This window comes from Nakaseomyces glabratus, chromosome G (genome assembly GCF_010111755.1).
Source record: "Nakaseomyces glabratus chromosome G, complete sequence".
Lineage (NCBI taxonomy): Eukaryota > Fungi > Ascomycota > Saccharomycetes > Saccharomycetales > Saccharomycetaceae > Nakaseomyces > Nakaseomyces glabratus.
In genome coordinates, this window is record NC_088957.1 from 625903 (window position 1) to 653461 (window position 27559).

The 27559-nt window shown below is 38.1% G+C and overlaps 13 protein-coding genes and 1 non-coding gene across 14 annotated transcripts; 7 read left to right on the forward strand and 7 right to left on the reverse strand.

Annotated features, from left to right (window-relative positions):
* Positions 1–517: 517 nt before the first annotated feature.
* On the reverse strand, positions 518–859 carry SNC1 (SNAP receptor SNC1; the record flags this gene model as incomplete). The annotated part of the gene is made up of 1 exon (XM_446638.1): positions 518–859. One exon carries the CDS (start codon positions 857–859, stop codon positions 518–520), a length of 342 nt encoding a protein of 113 aa, XP_446638.1.
* A 2329-nt stretch (positions 860–3188) lies between these two features.
* GDS1 (Gds1p) lies at positions 3189–5108 on the forward strand (the record flags this gene model as incomplete). Its single annotated transcript, XM_446639.1, has 1 exon — positions 3189–5108. One exon carries the CDS (start codon positions 3189–3191, stop codon positions 5106–5108), a length of 1920 nt encoding a protein of 639 aa, XP_446639.1.
* A 1507-nt stretch (positions 5109–6615) lies between these two features.
* Positions 6616–8589, forward strand: CIR2 (electron-transferring-flavoprotein dehydrogenase; the record flags this gene model as incomplete). The annotated part of the gene is made up of 1 exon (XM_446640.1): positions 6616–8589. The coding sequence occupies one exon, from the start codon at positions 6616–6618 to the stop codon at positions 8587–8589; it is 1974 nt and encodes a 657-aa protein (XP_446640.1).
* A 237-nt stretch (positions 8590–8826) lies between these two features.
* Positions 8827–9321, reverse strand: SNX3 (Snx3p; the record flags this gene model as incomplete). Its single annotated transcript, XM_446641.1, has 1 exon — positions 8827–9321. One exon carries the CDS (start codon positions 9319–9321, stop codon positions 8827–8829), a length of 495 nt encoding a protein of 164 aa, XP_446641.1.
* Positions 9322–9758: 437 nt separating this feature from the next.
* Positions 9759–10085, forward strand: GVI51_G06281 (uncharacterized protein; the record flags this gene model as incomplete). Its single annotated transcript, XM_446642.1, has 1 exon — positions 9759–10085. The coding sequence occupies one exon, from the start codon at positions 9759–9761 to the stop codon at positions 10083–10085; it is 327 nt and encodes a 108-aa protein (XP_446642.1).
* Positions 10086–10684: 599 nt separating this feature from the next.
* Positions 10685–12454, forward strand: GVI51_G06303 (uncharacterized protein; the record flags this gene model as incomplete). The annotated part of the gene is made up of 1 exon (XM_446643.1): positions 10685–12454. One exon carries the CDS (start codon positions 10685–10687, stop codon positions 12452–12454), a length of 1770 nt encoding a protein of 589 aa, XP_446643.1.
* A 1204-nt stretch (positions 12455–13658) lies between these two features.
* RPS7B (40S ribosomal protein eS7) lies at positions 13659–14889 on the forward strand (the record flags this gene model as incomplete). The annotated part of the gene is made up of 2 exons (XM_446644.1): positions 13659–13799; positions 14464–14889. 2 exons carry the CDS (start codon positions 13659–13661, stop codon positions 14887–14889), a joined length of 567 nt encoding a protein of 188 aa, XP_446644.1.
* Positions 14890–15447: 558 nt separating this feature from the next.
* On the reverse strand, positions 15448–15566 carry tL(CAA)7. Its single transcript has 2 exons — positions 15529–15566; positions 15448–15491 (listed from the first exon to the last, which is right to left on the reverse strand). It is a non-coding gene; the product is annotated as a tRNA-Leu (tRNA).
* A 305-nt stretch (positions 15567–15871) lies between these two features.
* PHO23 (Pho23p) lies at positions 15872–16822 on the forward strand (the record flags this gene model as incomplete). The annotated part of the gene is made up of 1 exon (XM_446645.1): positions 15872–16822. The coding sequence occupies one exon, from the start codon at positions 15872–15874 to the stop codon at positions 16820–16822; it is 951 nt and encodes a 316-aa protein (XP_446645.1).
* A 526-nt stretch (positions 16823–17348) lies between these two features.
* Positions 17349–18002, forward strand: OCA1 (putative tyrosine protein phosphatase OCA1; the record flags this gene model as incomplete). The annotated part of the gene is made up of 1 exon (XM_446646.1): positions 17349–18002. One exon carries the CDS (start codon positions 17349–17351, stop codon positions 18000–18002), a length of 654 nt encoding a protein of 217 aa, XP_446646.1.
* A 402-nt stretch (positions 18003–18404) lies between these two features.
* MIC27 (Mic27p) lies at positions 18405–19121 on the reverse strand (the record flags this gene model as incomplete). The annotated part of the gene is made up of 1 exon (XM_446647.1): positions 18405–19121. One exon carries the CDS (start codon positions 19119–19121, stop codon positions 18405–18407), a length of 717 nt encoding a protein of 238 aa, XP_446647.1.
* Positions 19122–19549: 428 nt separating this feature from the next.
* Positions 19550–21751, reverse strand: AVT4 (Avt4p; the record flags this gene model as incomplete). The annotated part of the gene is made up of 1 exon (XM_446648.1): positions 19550–21751. One exon carries the CDS (start codon positions 21749–21751, stop codon positions 19550–19552), a length of 2202 nt encoding a protein of 733 aa, XP_446648.1.
* A 414-nt stretch (positions 21752–22165) lies between these two features.
* On the reverse strand, positions 22166–22516 carry GVI51_G06457 (uncharacterized protein; the record flags this gene model as incomplete). Its single annotated transcript, XM_446649.1, has 1 exon — positions 22166–22516. One exon carries the CDS (start codon positions 22514–22516, stop codon positions 22166–22168), a length of 351 nt encoding a protein of 116 aa, XP_446649.1.
* Positions 22517–23001: 485 nt separating this feature from the next.
* On the reverse strand, positions 23002–27366 carry POL1 (DNA-directed DNA polymerase alpha catalytic subunit POL1; the record flags this gene model as incomplete). The annotated part of the gene is made up of 1 exon (XM_446650.1): positions 23002–27366. The coding sequence occupies one exon, from the start codon at positions 27364–27366 to the stop codon at positions 23002–23004; it is 4365 nt and encodes a 1454-aa protein (XP_446650.1).
* Between the last annotated feature and the right edge of the window lie 193 nt (positions 27367–27559).

A 27559-nucleotide genomic window follows, 5' to 3' on the forward strand; every position in this document is an offset into this window, starting at 1 on the left:
GAAATAAAGAATAAGTGTAGTGAGAACAAAAGGAAATAAAAAATCTCACAATAGCATAGGTGGTTTCTATTTTCTTTATTATTTTCTTTTATATTTGAATGCCACCAAAGAAAACAGAATGAGGAAAGCTGCAAACTCTAGATTCAACTCGATATGATCATGGTTTTATTGATTGAGAAGCAGCTTTATCTCTTTGTAACTGATTAAAACTCAGGAAAAAAAAGGAAGTCATCGGATATAATATTAAGGGAAATTTATTTTGTATGCTATTGTGTTGTGATTAGAGGGTAAAGAATGCTGAAATCCAATTTGAGTTTCCGAGTGTTAGAGACGTCTACCGCCCCACAATTTATCTTTTTTTTTTCTTTTTCTTTTTGAGAAATACTCTATTTCACCTCATTAAAAACAGTTAACAAGCACATCCATGCCTATTGAAAGATTTTAATTTTTTTTTGGTCTTATGAGCTTAGCAAAAAATACAATGCGTGGGCAGTTTAACAAGTGTGACAGACAGATATCAACTGAAATGAACTGCTATTGGCACAACAATTGCGACCAGCAGACATATAATCACAACGAATAGACAGAATTTCATCTTTAGATCTTTGTACCACATCTGTTTCCTCACCCTGTTGGCACCTCTCTTGAAACCTTGCGCAGAGATGGCTAGATTGTCCGCCTTATCCTCTATAGAGGTCAACCTCTCACCACGCTCGGCAACTTTGTTAATGTTATCTCGCATAATACCAACTGTATCATCAATCTCAGCTTTCAAAGCAGCAGCCTTGGATTGCGACTGCTCATTGGTCTCATCCTGTTCAGGAGTCACGTATGGGTCATAAGGCACCGACGAAGACATTGTAATATATTTTCTATTTTTTTAATCCACTCAGAAAGTCAAATAAGTTACTCTCTGTGCGACTATATACATTATTCCCCTTACTACTCACACGTTATCATTTTTATATGGATAGATGAAATGCAAAACGCCCCGCCCCGCGCGTTGGAGGGGGGGCTTTCCCGTTCCACATTTCATGACGTTTCTTCACACGGCCATGAGTGGGTCAGAGGTCTAAGAATCTGGAAATCCGTGTAGGTCGAAGCGATATCCCCAGCATTAGGTGTATAGTTAAAGGATGGAGGCTTTGTTATTATCGGTGTGTACGTATTATGGTCACATTGCAAGAAAATCCAAAATACCGTGATGCGTTATATAAACTATTTGTGACTGCTTTTTTGTTGTTTTCGACTACGAATACACCCATACATCTCTAGTTTAGTTTTATTCGGTTGATAAACTTTCAAGTCTTCTATTTTAATTATTTTTTTTGTTTTTTTCCATGTTCCTATTAAGCAATGTCTCAAGTGCCTGCTTTTCTAAGATTTTTTTTCTCGGAGATTCGTTGAGTCAAAGTAGTGTTATTTCTTTAATCAAATGTTGTACGGGGTTTGTACTGACTACTGCATGATCAGGGGGGGGGGTAAAGCAGACCTCCGCCCGTTTACTGCGCATCCTTCCAAGCGGGATTCGTTATGTAAAACCTAATTATAGAAGATAATAGCTTGATGTGCAGAAGGAATTTCCTAATCAGGGAATTTTTGTTTCTAGTTTCTTAACATGATCTGTTGCACCACCCCTTTTTTTCTACTTTCTTTCTTTCTTCCCTCACGGCTGCTTCTGTGCTTTACCGCCGTACTCACCTTCCTTCCCCCCCCACTCAGATGTAAAGTGAAAATCTTTATATTCTTCCTCCCCCCCCCTTGTTACACACTTTTTTCTTCTTTACCGCTCATACACCCTCCTAACCCAATCGTATATAAACTGAACAAGAAAACGTATTCCATCACGAATGTTTTCCTTTTTTTCTTTCCTGGAAGAGAAAAAAAATTTTTTTTTTTTTTTTCTGGTGAAATAAATCCTTTCCATGCCGTGAGTCTTTTCTTGAGTCTTTTTGTTTTCTTTCTCTTTTAATCTTTTATGCAATTGATTTGCTGATTCATCTATACTTATTTTTTTATTCCCTGGATATTACATCTCTGCAATAGGAAAAACACAATTTTATTATTGTTATTATTAAACATAATTTTGATTTTTTTTTTGAAAATCTTTCCTTTCAATTTTATTTGAAATAAAAGGATTCAAAAAATTTATTCTCCTAACCCATCTCCCCACCTCTCTTCTTTTGTTTTTTATTTTAATAAATCAAATTGAAGAAGAAGAATCAACTTTCAGAGTTTTTGTTTAAATCTGGAATATCACAAGAGTTTTTTTTTTAAAACCTTTTTTTTTGTTGAAAATACTTTCACCTATCCACAAAGAAAAAGAACGAAAACCTATTTAGTTAGGCTTTTTTTTTATTTCAAAAGAAGTATTTCTTAACATAAATTAAAGTGTTGAAAAAAAAAAGATCATCACAGAAAGGACATTTATTACATTTTTTTTAACTACTATTTTTCTATTTGGTTAGAAAATTACTAGGTAAAATTTCCCAATTCCATACTTTTTTTTCTATATCCAGATTTCTTCAATTTCACACTTGACATTACCTTTCTCTCCTCCTCTCACAAACAAATCAAAAAAGAGAATTAATAATAATAATATTAATTAGCTTGGAGGTTTTAGCTAATTTTCCAAGTACAAGCAGTTTTACTCAATAGTTTTTTTCTTCTTACAATAGAGGAAAAATAATAACCCCAAACAAACTATTTTTTCCTTATCGATATCCTTTTTTGTATCTGTTAATATTTCAGATTTCAAGGATTAACCAATTTAAAAAAAGAATCATTCAAGATTAACGGTTACTATTTGGGAATAATACTATAAAGTTGAAAGAAAGACTGTGATTCAGAAGAAAAAACAAAATTCATATTTGTTTTTCTTTCTTTAAATTTAGAACACAGTTACCACCCCCCTCGTCTCTGGAATATTAAAGGTTTATTTTATTTTATTTTATTTTCGTCTCCTGTTTTTTTTTATTGCTATTTGCCATAAGAAAACTTATATTGTTTTGCTTTTTTTGTTTCGAATCTTCTTGAATAACGTCCAATTCTTCACTTGAATTCGAAACTTTAAAGAAAAAATCAACAACAATATATACACTTATTTATTATAGTAGTGTGACAACTGAGCTATATCCAAATTATAAGGAATAGTACTGAAGGATCGATTCAGAGAATAGCATCTACCAATGGCTTTGGCTAATTCAAGACCTATGCAGATTCCAAACATGGAATCTGATCTGATTCACAACACTACTTCGCCAGTATTCCAACCAACCTCTCTGATGAGTCCATTGTCCACTACCTCGGACATAAGTATGAACATGGGAATGAACATACCTATGGGCATGGCTATGGGAATGAGCATTGATCCAAACGATGTCAACAACTCTCCTAATAGTATTAATTCTCAGCTATTAGACCATTCTACTAATGATCTGATGTCAGGGATAAATTCAGGTAATGGCAATGGAACCGATATGTCTATGTCAATGTCGATGTCCTTGGGTCTATCACCAGTTAGTCTCGACATGGGTAATGGCATTAAAAATAAGAATGGAAATAATAATTTGATCACTCCACAACAGCAAGAAGCAAATGCTAAGGCTACCGCTTCAAACAAGAAGAAAGATTCTTCGAAAAAGGACGGCACTAACAATTCAAAGGATAATAATGGATCATCCTCAAATGCAGGTCCAAACAATATCATGATTGAACTATCAAAAATGATACCTGTAACAGGTGAAAGGCCTAAACCAACCGACAGATCTGAACCTTTGGATGATGACGTTCTTTATGCCGTGTTCTTGATTCTGTGGGAAATCGATGCCGACCAACAAGGTATGACAGTTAAGCAGATCTGTGACCATCTATTGACCAGACATCCAGAAATGTCCAACTTGTCAACAAAACTTTCTAACCTGATTTCAGCTAAACTAAACGCTTACGTTAAAAAGACTGAAAAGGGTGAAAAGACAATGAAGTACGCATTGTCAAGAGAATGGTCAAACTCTTCACCAAGAAGAATGCTGTATATGTACAGAGGTATCTTATCAGAGAACTACAAGGAACACGCCCTAGCTGCTTCTGAAAAACTAAAGAAGCAGCAGGAATTGATGGGATTATCCGCAGAAAAGAAAAAGGCTGGTTCTATAGACTTGAGTGCGGATTCTCCATTAACTGACATGAGCTCCAGCAGCGAAACCTCCATTAACAGTGGAATTCATTCCAATGGGTCTGTTGACCCAGCTGCCATGCCATTCTCCAAGGATATGAATAACGGATTTACTTTCAGTCCTGATTTCAACATTCCTTACTCAACGTCTCCAGTTTCAGTGAATCTGAGCCCCGCTGTTGACGAGCTTGATGGCTTAAGCCCAACGTCTACCCCAAGAAAGTTGAACATTAGCAAGAAAATGAACAAGAATGATGAATCCACCAAGGGTAACTTGAAGACAGGGACTAAAAATGGTACCGACAACCAAACCGTTTCCGGTCCTGCTTCGAAAAAACAGAAAATTAAATCATCTTCAAGTTCTGCAAGCTTTCAGCAACTCGGTGAAAGACTAACTACCAATGGGAATGACAAGAACAGTAGCTCTGGAGGTCAACCATCTGCAAATTTATCCTTAAACGCTATCAGGCATAGTGCGCAAGGTGGCAGCTCCAGCGGTAGTAATTACATCACAGCTGCAGCAGCTGCTCCAAGATTATCAAGATCTGCATCTAGAGGTTCGTTCAAATCTTCATCGCAAGCATCGGCAAGTGCTTTAGCTGCTATTCAAAAGGTGATTAGTACTCAGTTACCTATTGAATTTTCACAAGCAAGCACACCGAGCGTATCAAGAAGCAGCTCTAGTATAGGAGGGTCCGCAGGTGGTAAGTCACCCACCTCCTCCACTTCTTCCGATTCTTCTGGAGGATCGAACATTACAACACCTTCAGGTGATGAATCTACACCAAAAAACATTTATTGCACAAATAATTTTAGTTATGAACACCCTGCTAACGCAATGTGGTTCAAAATTGTTAGGGAAGGATTTTTAACTAGCGATATTGATCCACCCGAGTCTTTATCACTTGAAGACTTGGAAAATATAATGAGTTGAAGACCGGCGTATAGTTTAATTTTTTTTGTTTCTGTTTCTTTTTTGTTTCTGTTTCTGTTTCTATTTCTGTTTCTGTTCTCTAACACATCTCATTTATTCTTGCCTATTTAATACCTTTCACATCATCGCATAGTATTTATTATTCAGGGCGGTTCATATACTTGTGACAAAATGGTTTACTTTTCCACTGTCAGAAGTATATTTACGTTGTTTAAATTACGTTGTAGTTATGTCCACCTTTCGACAATGATGGGATAATTAAGCATTCCTATATTACGTCTGTTACAGATGCTTGGCATTTTTGTCAATAAGACTTTTCCTAGTTAATCTTTACTGGAGCAAGTGCAAGAAGCGTTTATAACTTTATATTCATAGTAGTTTTCACTAGTTTTAATCCAAGAACACACATGACATATTCTCTCAAAAAAACAACAAAGTGCATAGGCAGTCTTGTAGTATCCTATTATATATGAGTAAACTCTGCAATCATTATTCTTCGTATTGATCCTCGACAAAAGTATCTGTGCCTATGTAATTGCATTGTTCGCTGTTGTTGAAGTCTAGGTTTATCACTGTGATAGTCATGGGAACGGTTGATGATTTTAACGGATTTTGCTGTTCGGTTCGGATTAACTGATAAGGAGCACTTGAAGACAAGGTCATCGACCCAACGATATTTCCCACGGAAAATGGCCATATAAATCCTACTACTCTAGACTGAAGTTGTTTCGTGATGTGGGGGCTTCCTTGTCCAATCGGCATTACAATTGCAATTTTGCGAATGCATGACTACAATGTGATCCCTGATAGTAAGGACAGCGATGCCGGGATCACTTCTTGTCAGGGAAAATCTTTTTGGGAGCCGTGCTAATTTTCAACTACTACAGTATTTGAATGGTCCTTCTACACACTAAAAAGCTTCCAGCACTGGCCTAGTCTTCCACTGTGGTTATTTCGGTTTATTCTTGCAATTTACACAACGGCAACAGATGACCCTCTTTATTTTCATCACTTAGGGTTTATCTAATATGCCTCGTCACTCACATCTAGCACATAATGATATTTGCAATCGAAGCACTGTGTTTCTACCTCTCCCTCTCCCTGTCCCTCTCTGAAGTAAAGTCTCCTGACTAGCAGCTTCTTAAACAGATAATTGTTTGGCTACACATTTTTCACTCTAGCTTGCTAACATACTATGAAGCTTCTACAATGCAAATTTCCTCAGTTCATTACTTTTAATTGACAAATAATTAGCTTTAAACAATCGAACGAATTACGATGCACAAGTATTCCTCTATTTGTATATATATAATAAGCATTAGTTTTCGTAGTACTTGGAATTGCGATTTGCGTAGATTGAGTAGTTTGTGTACTATAGCAATAACTTCTTAAATTAATCTGTATTTATTATTTTAGCCACATCCTAGATCTACACAACACAAGGACCATAATCATACTACAACTTTCACATCAAGAAGATTGCAAGAGCTCATAGGACGTGATAACTATGCTGGGACTAGGGGTTAAGAACAATTCTGTGCTTAGACGACAAGGTACGAGGTATGTCCATCAAATACTGAAACATCAAAACAAAGGAAACAGAAACGCTTTGAAAGCGATCACACTTGGATCACATAACAGACTAGCAAGAACATGCAATGTCCAATTGTCCAAGAGGTTTTCCACTACACGGGCCACAAGCGCATCCGAAGAAGTAGCATTTAAAAACTTATCCCAGGAGCAAAGAGACATTTTGACTCAGGAAAGAGCTGTTGATAACGTGGACGTATGCATCGTAGGCGGTGGGCCATCAGGTTTAGCCACCGCTATAAAATTGAAGCAACTTGATAATGAACATGGCAGCGGTAACTTACGCGTGGTTGTACTAGAGAAAGCTAGTGATATGGGACTACATATTGTATCCGGTGCAATCCTGGAACCTAAAGTATGGAGAGAATTATTCCCAGAAAGTGAATTTTACAATGAGGATGGCTCTGGTATACCATTACCACCTGATATCGCAACTCCAGTAACAAAAGGCCAATTGAAATATTTATTGAATGGAAGTATCGGTCTTCCAATGCCCGAACCACCTGCCATGGTCAATGAAGGTAATTACATTGTGTCCCTTAACCGTGTTGTCAGTTATCTAGCTGAGAAAGCAGAAGAGATTGGTGTCGAAATATATCCTGGAATTTCTGTATCGGAAGTCATATACGATGACTCAGGTAACAATGTCATTGGTGTAGCTTCAAAGGATTTAGGTATCTCTAAAAGAGGTTTACCAAAGGATACTTTTGAGAGAGGTATGGAATTCCACGCTAGAACAACTGTGTTTGCTGAAGGTTGTCGTGGCTCCTTGACAGGAGAGGTTATAGATAAATATAATTTGAGACATGGCAGAGAAAATCAGACATATGGTCTTGGTATCAAAGAAGTATGGGAAGTGTCTTCGGAGAAATTTCAAAAAGGATTTGCTTCGCACACGATGGGATATCCATTATCTAACAGCGTCTACGGTGGTGGATTTATGTATCATTTTGGGGACGGACTGGTAGCTGTGGGCCTAGTTGTCGGCCTGGATTACAAAAATCCATATGTTTCCCCATACAAGGAATTTCAAAAGATGAAGCATCACCCTTTTTATGCGAATGTTCTTGAAGGAGGCAAGTGTATATCTTACGCTGCCAGGGCTTTAAATGAAGGTGGTCTACAGGCTATACCAAAACTACATTTCCCAGGTGGTGTTCTAGTAGGTGCTTCTGCCGGATTTATGAATGTTCCTAAAATTAAGGGAACTCATACCGCTATGAAATCTGGTTTACTTGCTGCTGAGAGTATATTTCAATCTCTCAAAGATAGAACACCTATTGAAGAGGTCGAAAGTCTGGCTGATGAAGAAGTTGTTGATTTAGTCGACTACGAAAAGGCTGTAAAGTCCTCATGGATTACTGAGGAATTGAGCATCGTGAGGAACATTAGACCTTCCTTTACCTCAAAACTCGGGGGCCTTGGTGGTATGATGTACTCAGGTCTTGATTCATATATTTTAAGAGGGCATGTTCCTTGGACTTTTAAATTCCACAAATCAGATGCTAGCGTTACTGGCGATGCGAGAGACTACAAACCTATCAACTACCCTAAACCGGATGGCAAGTTATCATTTGATATAATGACCTCTGTCTCGAGAACTGGTACATATCATGATGAAGATGAAAGAAGCCATCTACGTGTTCCAAATCAAGATCTAACAGCTTACGCTACCAAGTCTTATCCAAAATTCAAAGGTGTAGAGGAAAGATTCTGCCCCGCAGGTGTATACGAGTTTATCGAAGACCCTTCTTCTCCTATTGGTGTGAAATTTAAAATTAACTCTCAAAATTGTATTCATTGTAAGACATGTGATATTAAATCACCAATTGAGGAAATTAAGTGGGTTGTTCCCGAGGGTGGTGATGGCCCCAAATACACTTTGTCATGATTAATGATCCTGAAACAGCAATACAGCTGCTATTTCGATATTACACTCCACATATATTTGTTTGGTTTATTTATTTTGATATTTATTCAATTATTTAACTTATTTATAGGTACTATTATATTTATTCTTTTTGAACACCTCTATTCTTGCACGCCATTTAATGAGATGAGTTCCGTTCAACTTACTTTTTTCATTTATGTATAGGCTTAGGAGATCAGGAGGTCATTGTTTTTATTTCTAACCTACAAACTTGTCGTCTTCTATAAATCTTATTAAAGTTTTGGATCCAGATTGCAACAGAGGGTGTCCGGCAACAATCTGCATCCATCTATTTAGTCCTTGTCTTCTTTCTTCTATTACTTCATCGCTAAACCTATTGCTCAAGTATATCTTTCCAGGTAAGTGTGGCACAACCACTCTTGGATTATTGAGCATAGATATCTCTTTCAACAAACATTTTCTGAAGAACTCGAAATCACTATACCTTCTACGTACCCTGGATGCCCGCTTGTGGAAATTGGGCAGATTAGTCCTGCATATGATCTCGTAATCTGTGTACATACCACGCTGATCCACACCGTTTGGCACATGTGTCTTGGGATTCCTGACTTCTATCTCCAGGAAATTCTCAGGCTCAGCATACATCTCACTCGTACTAGGTATCTTGTGATGCTGGGAGAACATCGTCTCCTCAGTGCTCCCAAATGACTTAAACTCACGCTTCCCAGACATCGGTCCCTTTTAATTTACAAGACAATCTCTTTATAAGGCAAAACAACAGACACACAACTATTATACCAATTTATAACGCCAACGCCCACAAGAGTATAACAATTGTCCTATAGAGAGACTAATACAAAACTTTTACAATAACTCTACTAGTCATAGTGGAAACCCTTTATTATGGGCCAAATAGCTTTTCAGGCGGAATTTTTCAGTTTTCGATGGGAAGCCACCCCCCCACCTACAGCTACAGCTACACGGTGAAAGAAGTTGCATGTGATAAAGGCAATAATGCCTGGTCAACATGCCATATTTACTAATTATGAAGCAACCTCTTAGATTGTGAAGCTTAGTGCAATTTAAAGAAGATTCAAAATGATGTTATGGTCTAGCTTTGCTACTATTTAATTCCTTGTCATGTTGTTGGAGGCCCCCTACTTTAGTGTATGCTCATCCTTACAACAACATGGAATCATATCGCTCGTCAGGACTCTTGTAACCACCTCTCAAATAGATGCATGAAATGTGTCATAAGTTTTTACACTCTTGAAGATATGCTTGCCATCGTGAATATATTAGACTATACTTGGTATGCCAATGCCGGTGTTTTGAGATATGCATATCAAAGGACCGACTCAGATGTAAAACCCCGGCTTGATTCCCTTTATCATCCATCCCCCCCCCACTTTGGTCTCGAAGACAAACATACAAACATACAAACATACAAACAGCACCTCAGCTACACCCCCCCACCCAGACATCAAACTCGTTGAGAAAGTGTCATTTTGATGAGTGGCTGTGTTCTCATCTAGCAATCTAAGATAGGCAGAAGAGCACTTAGGGAAATCAAATCAGTATCGCAAATTTGTTAGTTATCACTACAGCAGTCCCTATTTATGCCAGATAGCTACAATTATGTGTCTTACGGTCATCATCGTATATCAATATTGTGTAGCTTATTGTTGGAGGTCATCTCGGTGCTATCTGCTACCTCTCCTCTCAGTAGCATCTTAAGGTGTTATCTCCTTGAAGTGCCCTAAATAAAATTTTACTACTTACGCTAAAACGGTAAATTGCCTTGTCTTTACTTCTATAGCTGGTGTAGACGGTAGTAAAGAAAGTGCCGGTCTTTATCTGATCGTTGAATGACTGTAAGCCACAACAAAGCGAGATCATCTTACTTATATATAGCCAAAGAAGTAATAAGCTGAAAAAAAAATTAACCGAAAGAGAACCTTTTGGGCTATACCTTTTCATCTATGCTATGCGCTTTGAACTAAAATACTAAGAACAAAACGCCCCAAAAGTTATATTCAGTAGTGGCAAACAACGGTCCACAAAAGACTAACACTACTATAAGAGGAGCTACACAATGACTGTGTCGCTGGGACAAGCAATCTACGTTGCTGTAAAACCTATATTCAAGATATACTTGATCATCGGAGTCGGGTTCGGTCTGGCAAGGTACGGTATTCTGAGTGTAGAGGCTACCAGGATCGTTTCAGATATTGTGCTGACAGTTTTGATCCCATGTCTTGCGTTCAGTAAGATTGTTCCCTACATAGAAGGCCAGGACATCAAACAAGTGGGGATAATATGTCTGTCGTCCGTGCTGGTGTTCGGGACTGGTCTGTTTATGGCTTTCTTAGTCAGAACGTTCTTACCAGTGCCAAAGAGATGGCGAGGAGGTATTTTAGCTGGTGGGATGTTTCCTAATATCAGTGATTTGCCCATCGCCTATTTACAAAGCATGGACAATGGCTTCATATTTACAGAAGAAGAAGGCAACAAGGGTGTTGCCTCCGTTATCATCTTCATGACTATGTTCATGATCTGCGTGTTCAACCTTGGAGGATTTCGACTGATAGAGTCTGACTTCCATTATAATGACATCGAAAATGCAGATCAAGAGTCAACGAGTAGCTCACACGATGATGATGAAGCTTTATCAAAGAAACGTGTAGGAGATACTAGTACAATACCTGTAGTCAGTAACAACAACTCAAACTATGAACTAAAATCTAGGACAAAAATGAGCTCCAACATCGAGAATGATGTAAACATCACAAGTTCTTCTTCTGCCAACACGGATGATATAAATAGCTTACACTCTCAAGGAACAAGAAGTACAGAAGCGTCGATTCCAAGCACATTTTCCTATACAACAGAAGCTCAAGACTTGGGATCAGCTCAACCAAGACATTATTCTAGGGAGTTATCCAGAACAGATAACTCAATTTTATCATATAGGAACTCAACTAACCGTAGAAACACAGATGGCATTACTAGAGTTAGATCTCTAGATCTACGCGATGGCCCTCCGCAAGACATGAATGATATTATCAAGGAATACTCAAATGTTGATCAATTTGGACACATTAGGGAGAACCCATATTACAAATCGCCCGAGCCTCATGCAGATGGACAATCTGAAGAACCAGAATATGGACTGGGACGTATCTTGACATCAGATGCTACTGTCACAACCAAAGATATACGGAAGTCTGGGAACTTCCTACCAGAGAAATTAAGAAAATTTTCTGTTGTCCCTCTTATTGTCTTCTTCCTAAAGAATTGTTTAAGGCCTGCCTCAATTGCTGTTTTCATTTCTTTAGTAGTTGCCTTCATACCTTGGGTCAAAGCACTATTCGTCACCACGGAACATACTCCTAAAATACACCAAGGACCAGATGGCCAGCCAGTACTCAGTTTTTTGATAGATTTTACAAGTTATGTTGGCTCTGCCGCTGTGCCATTCGGTCTGATGCTACTGGGAGCAACTTTAGGCCGTTTAAAATTGGGAAAGTTATACCCAGGATTTTGGAAATCCGCTGTGGTGCTGGTCATCTTGAGACAATGTGTAATGCCAATATTTGGTGTTTTATGGTGTGATAGACTAGTGAAGGCAGGGTGGTTAAATTGGGAAAGTGATAAGATGCTTTTATTTGTCATTGCTATCAATTGGGGACTGCCAAGTATGACTACAATTATTTATTTCACGGCAAGTTACACGCCTTTAGACTGCAAAGATCCCATTCAAATGGAGTGTGTTTCATTCTTCCTAATGTTACAATACCCACTACTAATTGTAAGTTTACCATTTCTCGTGACATACTTCCTTAAAGTTCAAATCAAAGTTTAGGAATTATATCGCCACGTATTGTAATCAAATTGCTAGACGCTATACTGAAGATAATGAAAGTAGTAAGATATCTATGATTCTAACGTTGAACCTAAGTTACATTTGTCATCCAATTACACCAAAAAAAAGCAACAGCAAAAACGCATAGAACACAAATCCATTTTACGCATTAGCTTAATTATTAATATTCCTACCATTTATAAATTCATGCCGTTCTATATAACCTCACCATTCAATAATTCTAATTAATACATCAATTGTAAACACGCCCAATATCTTACATGAGTTAGACCGTTACTTGCAATTGAGTCATCCCAAGAATTATGCCGATGATTCACACATTGTTAGATAACATGATATATCTTATGACGAAACTAATTTGTGACTACTTTTTGAACACCCATACAACCAATTAGTCGTTCGATCAAGGCTAACATTTTGCGGATCTTTCGTTTTACTGTACATCTCTGCCTAGGCCTTCTCCTACCTGGAAAACAAAATCAACGCTAGGCAATGTGAGGGCACAGGGAGAAGAACATTAGGAAAAGCGCCATACAGGAGTTAGGCCGAGGAAGAGAGCTTCCCGGCTGGCGGGGGGGAAGCTGGTTTGCTTCGCCCTTACGTACATGCTAGACACCATGGGAACAGTCTACCATCCTCTGCGTTGGTAGGCAGCTAGGCTCAGGCAAGTTGAGTCGATGGGTTCAAGACCAATGTTCGAAATTGATTGTAGGCAGTTGGGGGCATTAAGGCTAGACGGAGACTCTTCTAGCCAGGAGAGTTAGGTGCCCGCAGTACCCTGTAGAGGCAATGTCTTCCTCTAGGCTGAGATTCCCTTCCCTTCCCGTCTAGCTATACTGACAACTGGTACTGGAGCGTGTCGCTAATTGGGCTCAATGTGGTACCGAACCCTTCTGAGGTGGAAGGGAACCAGAGTATCAGTTTCTTTTACTGGATGCGACACGGTAGGGATTTTGTCACAGCTAGCGATAGTCTCCATTCTGGCACTCATTGGGTGGTAATGATGTGCTTTCTGCTGTCGGTTCTCCGCTCAGCGACTCTGAGATGAAAGTTTGACAAAATATGGTTAAAACAATAGCCATATTGTAATAGAGTAAATAGTATATATTTTGAGTATTTCACACAATATTCTTCTTTAAACAGCCATATAGCCACAGGAAACCAAAGAGATAATACAGTGAGAATGTCCGCTCAAGCCAAGATTTTGTCTCAAGCTCCAACTGAATTGGAACTACAATTCGCTCAAGCCTTCATTGACTTGGAGAACTCTTCCCCAGAACTAAAGGCTGAATTGAGACCATTGCAATTCAGATCCGTCAGAGAAGTATGTGATATTATACAATATTAGCCGAGAAATATAATCCAATAAAATATGATTATGAGAGGAAACTACCAGAACCATGCAACACTATGAAATACATGAGAAACCAAGAGCCCAAAAATGATACCATTTTACAATATCAAGCTGAAACAGGAATATTGATGAACCTTACAAACGAGTACCAATATCGAAAATGTTAAAATGCATACACGGAATCACCATAAATCAGTTTTGTATTTAATGTGGAAAACACCGTCAAACCAGTCCAATCCAATAATATCCTCCACACCCATTATGAGCTTGTGAACAGAGGATTAGCAATCAAAATCGAATATACAGCACTATTACTATACCACTACATGGTTATTACTCTGATTTTTTTTATATTCATATTCATGGCTCATTTACAATAGTGATGGTAAATGCTCTCAAATCAAAATCGACTTATAAATTCTATGATCAATGATTACTAACATTCAATTTCACTCTAAAGCTCCTCTTATAAATTTGTAATACACTTTGGCATTGTTATAATAGTATTAGCATAACTGAATGAAATGAGTTGAGTTTTTATACTGTGGATTTCATGTTCTGCTAATATATCTGAATGGAAAAGTGTTATGACAAATTTATATAATACGACTAAAGATTGATGCAATAATAACAGATCGACGTTGCTGCTGGTAAGAAGGCCTTGGCTGTCTTTGTCCCAGTCCCATCTTTGACTGGTTACCACAAGGTTCAAACCAAGTTGACCCGTGAATTGGAAAAGAAGTTCCCAGACCGTCACGTCATCTTCTTGGCTGAAAGAAGAATCTTGCCAAAGCCATCCAGAAAGTCTAGACAAACTCAAAAGAGACCAAGATCCAGAACCTTGTCTGCTGTTCACGACAAGATCTTGGAAGACTTGGTTTTCCCAACTGAAATCGTTGGTAAGAGAGTCAGATACTTGGTTGGTGGTAACAAGATCCAAAAGGTCTTGTTGGACTCTAAGGACATTCAACAAATCGACTACAAATTGGAATCTTTCCAAGCTGTCTACAACAAGTTGACTGGTAAGCAAATCGTTTTCGAAATCCCAGAAACTCATTAAAAATCTTCATGATGTATCAAAAATAACTTTCTCCCCATTTATTTCTTTTAATTTAGTTTAATAGAATATCACACTTTAAAAAAAAGATTCTTTTAAAAAAGGTTCCAAAGTATTTCTCTTCAATATCTCACAATAGCATATATAAAATACTAATTATATTGTGAGCATTATAGAAAAGAATTCCTTTTGAGCACACATGGAGTGACCTGGTTGATCCTAACATTTTTGTCTTGCATTATCAATACGATGCAAGATGTATTTGTCTATTCATCCAAATATTGTACCAAAGGCTTAATAGCATTAATACTCTGATACATTATTTGCCATTATTATTATTTTCCATTTATATCATATATAAGAAAAAAACAACAACATTATCAGTTTATGCAAACTCTAACCAGCAGTAAGGATACATGGTCACACCCGCTGTCAAGATAGTAAAAAAAGGCTAGTCAAAGCTTTCAAGTTGGACACCATATGGAGTAATACAAACTCAATGACTGTCACACATCGAAAGGGTTTAATAATTCACCACCTGACTTATTAAAAAAAAATTAATGGTTGCTAAGAGATTCGAACTCTTGCATCTTACGATACCTGAGTGCTCCTGAGTTTGTAAACCCAGTAAGTATTTTTCAACTTGAATCAGGCGCCTTAGACCGCTCGGCCAAACAACCATATTGTATTTGTTGGATGTAACACAGAATTTTGCGACTATCATTCTAGAAAATGCGTATAAAGTTATATTATTCCCTTGGAAAAATCAAAGTTAAATAGTAGTAACTTCGCAATAGTAATAGTCCTATCTACATGGTAGCTATAGATTAAAAAATGTTGTTCTCATTGCCTGCTTGAACATTATAAGAGATTATATTCATAGATTACATTAACTATAATCTAATTGTGAGCTTGCTAGTCAACAATTCTACCAATCACTTGTGGATAACCAAATCGGATAATTATAACCAACTATAACTTCAAAATGAGCTCACCGGCGAACTTATTCCCGGGTCTTAATGATATAGTTGATGTTTTGGAAGAACTTCCTTTAGAAATCTCCAGATACTTCACACTGTTGCATGAAATTGATGCTAAATGTGTGTTGGCGGGACCAGCATTAGATGACAAAATAAAAGGCTTCTTAGAGAATGATCCAACTGAGAAACAAGACGAGATAGCACAAAAGGATAAACTTCAATCATTGGTTTCTATCAATCAGTTTTTAGAAGAGCTAATGCCATCCTTCGAAGAAAAAATGCATGTATCCTCAATAATGTTGGAAAGTTTGCAGAGATTAACCTCAAGAATGGAACTAGCGTATGAAGTTGCTATTAAGAACGAGGAAATACCTTACAGTCTGAGATTAGGTGTAGATAATCATCCAGCTATGCATCTGCACCATGAACTAATGCAGAAGGTAGATCATAAAGCTAACTCGAAATCCTCACAAGCACAAAAGAGTGAATCCAGAAGGGAAGCTATGGCTGCTAATAGAAGAACAGATCCTCAGCAACACCAATCAACCAATAATAACAACAATTCAGCTAATGAGAAGTCGAACTCCGTACCTGCTCATAGCGATAATGCGAATACAAATAATAGAAAGCGTGCGAATAATGATAAAAATAGTGCAAATGGTAATGGACACTCTAATAACGATAACAAGAAAAGGAAGAGAAAAGTTACTACTACAACGACCCCATTGGGCTCCCACCCAAAGTCTTCTGGAAACATAAGGTCTCCAAGACCAAAAACAAACGAATATGGCGAGCCATTGTATTGTTATTGTAACCAGGTGGCATATGGTGAAATGGTGGGGTGTGATGGTGAGGACTGTGAATTGGAATGGTTCCATCTTCCATGTATAGGCTTTGAGACTATACCGAAAGGTAAATGGTATTGTGAGGACTGTAAGAAAAAACTGGCACAATAACGTGAGTGTAGAATTTCACTCACAAAAGTTTACATTTTATACTTTAATTTGTTATAAATCTAATGACATATACGATATATATTTAGGAGGGATTGTAATCTTATTTAGATCACAACATTTTCACAGTCATTTTCATCTAATCCTAAGCGATAAAGAGGACTATCTTTTGAATTAAAATCTTTAGATGCTTCTTGTAAAGTATATAGACACTCTGTTTGTACCTACAGTTAACTTATACCAAACGTAATAATACTAGAAGCTAGTTCAAAGACAATAAGTATGTCGTTAAGTTACTCTGTTATCCATCTATCTAATAGCTTGTAAGATCATTTCTAACAAACCAAAACTGAAGCGTGACTGAAATCACCTGCTTTAAGAGATCAGTCACTGCATAAAACCTCAGATGATCCTAAGATGGAGCTTAAGACAAAGCATAACTCAAATCAAGCAATAGTATATAAGCCAACTTTGGATCCATACCCCTTGAAGCTTCATTTATGATTCCTGGGGCTAATAACTGTCAGTCATGGATTCGCCAACTTTAGAAGACAGAGAGAACAGTATCGAAGATTGTGATGATGATGACGATAACATATACATAAATGAAGAGACGGAAGAAGGGCACGAGAAAGTGCTTGTTACGCATGCTCCTCAGGAAAGGATAGTTCCACCATTAAACTTTTGTCCAGTTGAGCGATATCTATACCGGTCTGGTCAACCCTCTCCTGTGAATTTTCCATTCTTATTAAATTTAAACTTGAAGACTATTGTTTGGTTAGCAAACGAAGAGCCACAAGACTCCTTGTTAGAGTTTTGTGATACTCATAAGATCAATTTACAATTTGCTGCAATAAATCCAGATGCAGGTGAAGATGATAACCCTTGGGATGGTTTGACGGAGCATTCTATTATAAATGTATTACAGACAATTGTTACAAAAGAGAACTATCCTCTTCTTGTGTGTTGTGGTATGGGACGTCATAGAACAGGAACTGTCATCGGTTGCTTGAGGAGGATAATGGGATGGAACTTGGCTAGTGTTTCAGAAGAATATAGAAGATTTACAGGAAGCAGAGGTGGTAGAATTCTTGTTGAACTATTGATCGAGGCATTCGATACTGCGCTTGTTGAGATTGACAAGAAAAATGCTCCTGACTGGCTCCTTACTTCATTGGAATAGAGTATACAACCTACTGTTGGCCTCTGCAAATTTCATTGCAGTAGCGTTATTTTAGTCACTCTTTGATTTGTATCCTCATTATTGTCCCAAAATACCCCGGTTCTTCTCATTTGCTCGAAGTAAATGAAGACATATAATTATGTTAAACTCTATTATGTAAAATACCACCATACAGGTAATACTAATCAGTGTCATCTTTATGGAGATGCGTTCCACTACAGTTGCGGATTACTTTCTCATTAAGACTCATGCTTTGATATAACTTTATAGACCCTATTGTAGAATATTTAAGAGATATACAACCGCGTTGTAGTGATGATAGGAATAAATAATAATAATTGACCAATTTTTCATACAATATCAACAGCCTCAGATATGCACATTTATGGAGGATATTACAAATTACCACTTATCTAGCTGCTCAGCTATAGACATTCGGACTCTATGAACAGCATCTTCACAATTGCGATAGACTGCTTGGCTAATGGTCTTCCTGGTATTTACTAGACCCTCCGTGTATAGTTGTCTTTTTGAGTCCTTGATAGCCTTAGTAACGTTCTTTGGTAGCACATCTCTCTCGCAAGTCTCCACGAATTTCGATGATGTCACAGGTAAGAACTTGTTGAAAGTGTAACCAGCTAAAAAGATGGGCAGTATGATTCTTGCCGGTACACTGGACATAAACATACCAAAAAATGTAGGTTGCCCTTTAATAAGCAAAGCACCGTAACCCCAGTTAGTTGGATTGGTCAGTATTCTACCTGTGAAAAATGCACCCAGACCTAATAAACTAATAGGAGCCAGTAGTTCCTCATTCTCATATTTATCAACAAAAATATTTTTCTTTAGATACTGGACCCTATCATCAAGTTCATTCTTTTTGCGAGCTTTATATTCAGATATTTTGACATATGTTCTTTCATAGTACTTTAAGAACTTGTTTCTGTATTCTCCAATACGCTCAGTAACTTCTGGAATCTGTAAGACCTTGTACCCACTTGGTAAATCACTAACCTTCACAGTTGGGATTTCCTTGCTTTCGGTAAAGAGCCTCTCTGTCCTTACCTTGTCTCCATCCTCGACCTTCTCACCAATACTATCACCATAGAAGTTGACCATGGCTCCCACTTAGCAATGCAATATTCCGCCAGTGATATGTGCCTTAGCTATGATGCTGCGCTACAATATTTACGCTGATGTAGTCAGCATCTTGTCCCTTATATTGCATATAATTTTCTAATCATCGAGAGTCTTCCTTTAGCGATCGCGATGCCTTCGTGAAATTTTGAAAAATTAAGGATTGATTGGCCGATAAAATAAACTGGGGACTGGTTTATATAACAGTGTTCATGTAGCTAAATGTCTGTAGAGCGCACTATGTATAAGATATTGCGCATTAGCCCAGTGTCACTCATGCTTGTTTATGTATAAATATGAGAATTAAAGCTAAAGTTGTTACTTTGAATATTAGTTGTGTCCTATGTCCTATAGCTTTATAGAATAACGAAAACTGTCTGCGTAAATCAAATGTACATATTTTGAGAATGTTAATCGGTGACAAATATGCTCTGGTAGGAAGTGTAAACCATGCTAATACCACCGAATATTATGAGTACGATATCTATAATTACCCTCCGTGACATGATTTTACCATTTGATCTTGGTAAGCTAGTACTTTTCAAATGGAGCATAGGAGGATACATGTATACTAGCGGTATACATGCAAACGAACCGATTATAGATAAAAACTTGTCCAAATTATCAGCACCCACACAAGCAATTGCAACAACCAGTATTACAATTGAAGAACGCACAGCGTTCTTCATCCATTTGACTTTCCATGATGACTTACCCGAGCTCGTGTTGTGTTCAGTAGCATGTCCCTCTCGATCTGATCTATTTACCCATCTGTCATATTGTTTGAATAACCCACTTTCAATAATTCTAATAGCTGGGAACATTTGTAGAGGCGTCGAAAGCATGATAGCTATCGAATATAGTAATTGGATGAGACTAACAAGAATATTTTTCTGTGGTAAATTTAGTAGAATTACGGTATCAACCTCAGAACCATAAGCTAAATAGCCAATTGTAGCCACAATTATAAAAACGACAGTAGTACAAATTATCACCAGTCCTAAAACTAGTGGAAACTTTTCGGGCTTTCTCATAGAATCTTGAACAGGAATGACTAGCCCTATACCTTCAAATGAGAAGATGGCAGTACCAATGAAAAGTGTCCATCTGCTATTGTTAATTCCAAAGATGACACCATCAGCAGGACTACCAGAAAGATCATAAAATAAATGTTTCATGGAGAAAAAGACAACAATTACAAGGCCAACTAATATAAAAACATTGGCAAATAGGGAAGGTAACGATAATTTTGATATTTTTCTAACAAATGATAATGGAATAAAAAGCAGTAACTGACTTATCATCAAAAATGTAATCGACACATTAGGCAATTTGAAGACATGTTCACCAATGGCCTTTAAATTTCTGGCTGTAAAAATAACATAAACACTTGAGAATCCAAGCTGTGTTATGACCAAAGAAAATAGGATTAAATATTTCATAGTGGGACCATATAACTTTAATCCAATCCCACCAAATGATCTGACTTGGGCAGCAATTTTAGATGAAATTAGAAGATAATAGCACAAGTAGGAGTACAAACCGAAAAAGGCAAGCATGAATATTGAGAAAAAAAGACCTCCATTGTTGAAAGCATTAGGTAGAAACAAAACACCAGTGCCAATAAAAGATTTTAGTAGTAAAAAGAATACTTTCCTTGTCGATGTAGTACCCTTGGGAGGTCCTTTTGCTTTCGTAGTCTGTGAAAGCAAATGTGAGCTCTCATCTAATGCATATGGCATGCCATCAACAGAGTAAAAATCATCTTCAAATGACTCACCAGCAAAATGCCCATACATGTATAGAAACTCAAGAAAGTTTTTGGTCAAAAAAGGCATTTTATCATCTTCTTCGTCATCTGTAAGCGCTTCATTAATGGATGGAGAAGAGTTATTGGGTGTGGTTGATGAATCTACATTATCGTTGCTCTTATTTAATAGTTTTTCTTTCCTCTTCTTAGTCACAATAAACTCTCTTCTAAACCCACCAGGGACATTTAACGAGCTTGCAGTAGACTGTCTCCGTTGACTTGATGCCACTGACATTACATCATCTGTCGATTGCATGCGTTTTACGGGCGTCGGCATAGCCTTGGTTGCTACCTTATAGATATCTCTCGTAATATCACCACCCGCAGTACTGAGATTTGGATCGTAGCTCAAATCTGGCGTTCCAGTCCTGAGTTCGCTGTCATCCTTGGGTCTTACTGATGGGCCAGTGTTCACGTTTCCAAGCCTCCCCGCTTGGCTCACCGACGATGGTCTTCTCCTCTCAGTGTAACTGCTGCTAATGCTACCGGTCATGTAAGTGTTCAGATAGTTCTTTCTCAACGAGTTCACAATCTGTTTTTCCTTCTGTGGATGCAAAGTCTTGAAATCTGGCGAGCCAATATCAACCATGACATGCCTGTTATCCATGGACGACGACACGGGTATGTTGATATTCTTGGCTGCCGTTGGTGTCAGCGCCATAGACATCGACCCACGCCTAAAGGACCCAGAATAGTTGCTCGTAGAATCATTATCGCGTCTTTGGGACTGCCTTATCTCCCTAGGCCCCACCGTCGTGTATTCGGGATGTAATAAGCCCTTGTGTTCTTCACTTGAGCCCATACCGTGCAATGAACGAGTCTCTCCACCACAACAAGTTTTCACAATAGTGCAGTGTGCTTTTAAGATTTATTATTTGTTTTTAAGCGTCTATTGTATCGATTATAACCTTCTGAAGAGTTTATTAATGAAAGAACAAGCTAATAACTTCCAGTTCTTTATTCAAGTTCACAAGTTAGGACTTCAACGCGATTTCTCTGCAACGCCATATTTCAGCATACGTATTTGCTGTTCTTTTGCAACCCTCCCCCCTGCGGTATCCCACTGGTCCCAGCCAGCTCCACCGTGATTCCTACGGCACACTCTTAGTTCATGCATGGAACTTGCTTACGAGTATTGTTCTATGCGACTGATTTTCCTGGAAAGATTAATGAATTATGGAACTAATTAAAGCTAACAAATGCTCGCAGACCAGCATTATTCCTGCGGGTGTCTCTGTGTGTAATTTGCCAGGAAATTGACGGACGCGAAAGAATTTAATCTCTTTGTGATGATTCCACAGGGAGCTGCAGTGTTTTCTTGGGGGGTTCCTGGGCTTCTATCCGTCGAGTTTGCTTTTTTTGCTTCCAGTAAAAGGCTGGAGGCTGTAGCTATGGTGCCCCCACTGTGCAACGTAGGGCGAATCCGTGCTCGTGTTGTGCGGGGGCCTCCAGAGGGCCTCCGGGGGAGAGAGAAAGGCAGGAGAAGCGCAGGTAGAGAGCAATCTGTTGTCTGGGGTACTACGGTGGAAATAGTGTAATTGCAGAGGGCTCCAGTAAAATTAGGCATAGCTATTTACATCTATTAATTTTAGAAATTATGCTCCTCACAGAAAAGAGGGAAGGCATTTTAGAATTAAATATATAAATATTAATGCTTGTGTTGGCACGATGGTTTCTTTGTCGGTTGCCTAAAAAGGCACTACAATACGGCGACAAGTAGTCCCAAAAGGGGAACTTGCTATTTACTAACATTCCTTTACTTAAATTAGGGATCTAGAAGGGTGCACAGTGGCCGCCGTACCAGCACGCAAATGTTTATAAAGATCTGCTATTTCTCTGTGAGAAGTTAAGGTTTTTAAGAGAAACCATAGTAGCGCCTAGTGCTAATTAAAGAAAATTGATCACCCCCACACCATGCCAATGACGTATGGCAATAGCAGGATATAGCGTGATACATATGACGTCTTAGATATACATTCAGATGCTATATTATTAAAGAATGGATAGAGGTTGTATGGACTCGTATAAAGGATATGCCAAGCGCTTTGAGTCTTAGTTCATCATAAACTCAAATATCGTGGCCATGTCGACGTAACGACGGCCACAATCGCTAAGGTATTTTTGGACTATAGAGTGGTTTAGCTCTAGCAGATCACGGTTTTGCTCAGTTAAGGCGTTGATTGATGTATCAGATAGCTTCTCTGATGGGTAGTCCTGGTCTCCTTCCAGATACAGTGGTTTCAACTCACGTTTCTTGTTCTTATCACAGTCAAATAGAGAATCGAAGAATAGTAGCTGGTTGTACAATTGCTTGTCGGTGTAACGGTAGTGCATCACACCCGTACAGCCATCGTTGAGACATCTTTTACCAAACACGGATAGTTGTCGGGTGACATTGCCACATGTTGGATCATCGCACTGCAACCAGCCTGCATAATACAAAGAAATATGTGATCTAATGGCTCTTTCTAGTTGGCACGTCATTTGCAATGGCGAGAATAAGTAATCACAACTTTTGCATTGCAAACCGTTGTAACAGTGTTGGTAGTAATTGGATGCAACAATACCACCGTATGGAAACTCTTTCTTACAATTTGGACAGTTCAAAATCAGGTTGGAACTATCTTTGAACCTTTCCATATCAGAAATTGTGGTCTCTAATGGTTCCAATTCATTGCTATTAGATCCATGGCCATCGATGCCTCCACGTCTTAGATACTTCTTAGAATCAAGTCCCAATGCTGATATCAAACGTACAGAATCAAAACTATCAATACGTTCCAGTAATCTTTCTACGGGAGCATATATCTGTTTTTCAAGATAGAATTCTGGATCAGGTCTCAAGTTACTACCTTTCATCATTACCTCATTTAAAGCATAGGCTCTCTCAGCAACGGATTGTGCTCCGCTGGCTTCTCCGTTTTCCACCTCAGCTGGCTTCGTGATGACATATGTGATAACGGTACCTGCTTTTACCATACGTCCAGTTTTCCTCATTCTAAGAGCGACTTGAACCGCTGGCATATTCTTACCACCCGGGTAGGCGCTCGGATCTTTGGATAACTTCGTATTGATCTTATACTTGTCAACTCTGATTTCGTCCTTTTCAATCTTTTCCCTCATGTCCTCGAGGTAATAGTACACTTCCTGCAATGCAGTCTCGGGATCTTTATCAGATAGGATGGTATTCAAAACATGAATGGAAATATCTCTGGATAGTGGACAGAACTCACGACGCTTCATATCTAAACCCTTGACCTCCAAAACAGTTTCCTCCTTACCTTCCTTATTGATAGAAACATTCAAAGCAGCATACTTCTTCTTGGCGTGTAACAGTAACTTCTTGAAGACATTATCGATGTCTATTTCCAGCAAGCGGTATCTTTCATTAACCAGTGTCTTAAAATTGTTACCAATTTTAATAGCATCGTGGTAATTATCACAGTTGGTATCAATCATGACAGAATCGGTATCACCATAAACAACAATTAGATTCATACTTTCTGCAAGCTGTCTGGTATTCATCAGAATTTCTCTACCTTTATTTGTCACCAACATGGCCAAAGGTCTAGCATAAAATCTACTGTTCACATAACCCAAACAACCATACATGGAGTTTGCTGTAAGTTTTAAGGCCTGTTGTCTAATATCACATTGTAGACGCTTGTGTGGGTCTGTTTCAGTCTTCATGATCTTTTTAACTTCACGACGACGCTCAACCAAATTGGCTAGTAAGCGAGGTAAGACACCTTGTGCTTTATCAGCTGAGGGTACTTCAGGAAGTTCATCGATATTTTCAACATCACGGTCAACTGTTGTAAAACAAATGTTGAACTCTTGAATAATAGATGGATAAAGAGAATTGAAATCCATAACTAGCACATAGTTTGTATGGAGGCCCTTCTCAGGATCAAAAACCAAACCACCTTGGTATTTCGATTTTTTACTTGAACCTTCAGGTTCATCGCTTCCATCTTGTGCTCTTAATCTTTGGTTTCTCATCTTCTGAGTTTCCTTATCAGGTACAATGTAGCCATTTCTGGCAAACTCATGAAGAAGAATGTATTCATTTCTACCGGCCCTCGTACCTCCCAAAGTTTGTGACCAGGCATTACCAGCTAAATTTGTCAATTGCTTTGTTAAAGATAATATCTGAATTCTAAAAGAAACTTCAGCAGCAATCTTACAGTTTGTGACATTCTCCTGTAGAGCCATCGTTAATAAATTCACATCATCTTGATATTGTGTATTCTGGTAGTTGATTTCCAATGGTTTGTGATCAACTTGGCAGGTAACTTGATACATTTCAGCCAAATCCCAATTTTGACATTTAGGAGTTAGCGATTGACCCATTTCATTACCAATATCACAAATCAATCTACCAGCAACCATCTCTCGGATAAACAAATGAGTTAGACCCGAATTGACCTTACCAAATTTATCCGGCCAGACTTTTCTGACTCTCCGGCCAATCGTACTAAAAGTTGGTATGTTAAATTCATGTAACCTATGCACAAGGACATCAAGATAGACACCTTCTAAACGGTGACCGATGAGAACATCGGGATCCATTACTTTCATCATAGCACAAAAGCATGCCAGTAGTGTTTTCTCATTGTTAAATAAACGTACTTGCCCACCAAGTTTTTGTTTTGCTAATGTGGCTAGTCCAGGAGGAAAGCTAGAACCATGTGGAGGTCTCACTAATGTAACAATGTCTGTTGGATCTAAATTCTCCGGTATAGGTGAATCTAATTTTAAATTCTTATAAGTACCCAGAGTGATAGATACTATTTCTTGCTTGTTTTGTTTTGGATTCATTACAGTTTGAATCGAAATTGATGTACAATGTAATTCCGGCATTTCTTTAATATCAATAGGCTTTATGTCCTGTGGTCTGTTTATTAGTACTTCTATTGATGTATGTGATGCATTTTGTAAGGCAGAAAAGTCGCCACCTTTAATCTCTAACCAACAAGGACCCATTATTTTATTTTGTACAACGAAGCTTTCGAAAATATTGGTGTTGCCGCCAAAGACATGATGAAAAGTCTCACTTGAAAGATCAGGTGGTATCGTGTCTCTACTGCTTTTTGGAGTATTAAATGGTAGCAGAACTTTTAGATAGTCAGATTCATGTGGAATTCCAGGAAGTTCAAAAGCATATTTCATATGTTCTGGTTTAGCTCTAATATTAGGTAGTCCATACTTATCCATAAGCAATGGAATAATTTCTTCATGGATTTCTTCTGGCTTTCTACCTTCCCGGGGTAGAAAATATAACTCCCTGCACATTCCATCTATTTGTATCATTGCTGATACATGTTCACCAGTCAATAGTTTAATTTTTCCAAATAAAACTAATGTGTTGTTGACTTCTGTAAAATCGAACCAGTACATTTTGAATGTACCAGTTTGTGGATCTATGATTTGATCTTTGGTAAACTTCTGTGTTGCAAAGTTCAGCGGTCCCGACATGCTGTAAGAGGCCACAGAGCTACCAATAGATTTTTTATTTTCAGTTATTGGAGTCCCTGGAGTAGTAACATAAGGGGAGGATGAAAGAGCGCTTTTAGAGTCCAAGTTAACTTTACGAACTGCAGTTGCAGTTCTCATTTTCCTTTTAGTAACGATCACATTATCTTCATCGCTATCATCACTATCGATGTTTGTAGATGAATCCTGTTCGAATTCAGATTTCACGGCGTTTAACAAGGAGCTATCCTGTACATGACGTGTGGGAGAGGTTTCTAAGGAGTTTACAGCGGTATCACCTCCTCCTAGCGATTCACTAGGTATCGAGTTTTTTATTTGATTCTTTAGAGGTGAAGAGTTCATGTCAACTCTTTTGTTCTTGATTCTTCTGTTTTCATTATCCGATGAATCAAAATCATTTAAAGATCTTTTCATGGCTGTCTTCACTGTTGGAGAAGATGATAATAAAGATGCATTCTTTCTGTGAGTAAGGATAGGTTTTTCATCTTCCTCATTATCGAATTCATTCAATATATCATCAAAATCATCCAGTTTAATTTGTTTCTTCTTGCTATCTAACTGTTTTCCAGACAGCACAACTTTGGAGTGATGAGCCTTAAGCATATCTCCGATTTGCTTTTTAGGTTGCTGTTTCTTGTTACCCTTACTCGTACTATTATCAAGTTCATCGTTGCTAGAGTAATCTTCTTCGCTATTGAACTCTTCCTCTACACCACGATCTACATAGCCTAGACCATCATCGTCTACAACAAAGTCGTCTCTCAATAACTCTTGCCTCTTGCGATTTCTATACTCTTTCTCATCAATTTCATCATATATTTTATCATAGTTGTCTTCATCATCTTCATCATTAGCGTTCTTTCCTTTCCTTAAAGCCTGAAGTTTCTTCAATTTCGCCAATTTATCATTAGAGGCGCTCATTGCTGCTATTTATGAACCCTAAACTCCTAGGTTATATTTGTGGTTGATTTTTAACACAGGTATCGACTATTTTTCTTATTATGAAGCATCCAAATTGCCGCTATTTTTTTATTACTTTACTTCAATTATGTCTAATTGCTGCCAACCAGTCTTTCCGTTGCGATGCTCTCATCAATGTGACGCGTGAAGCTTT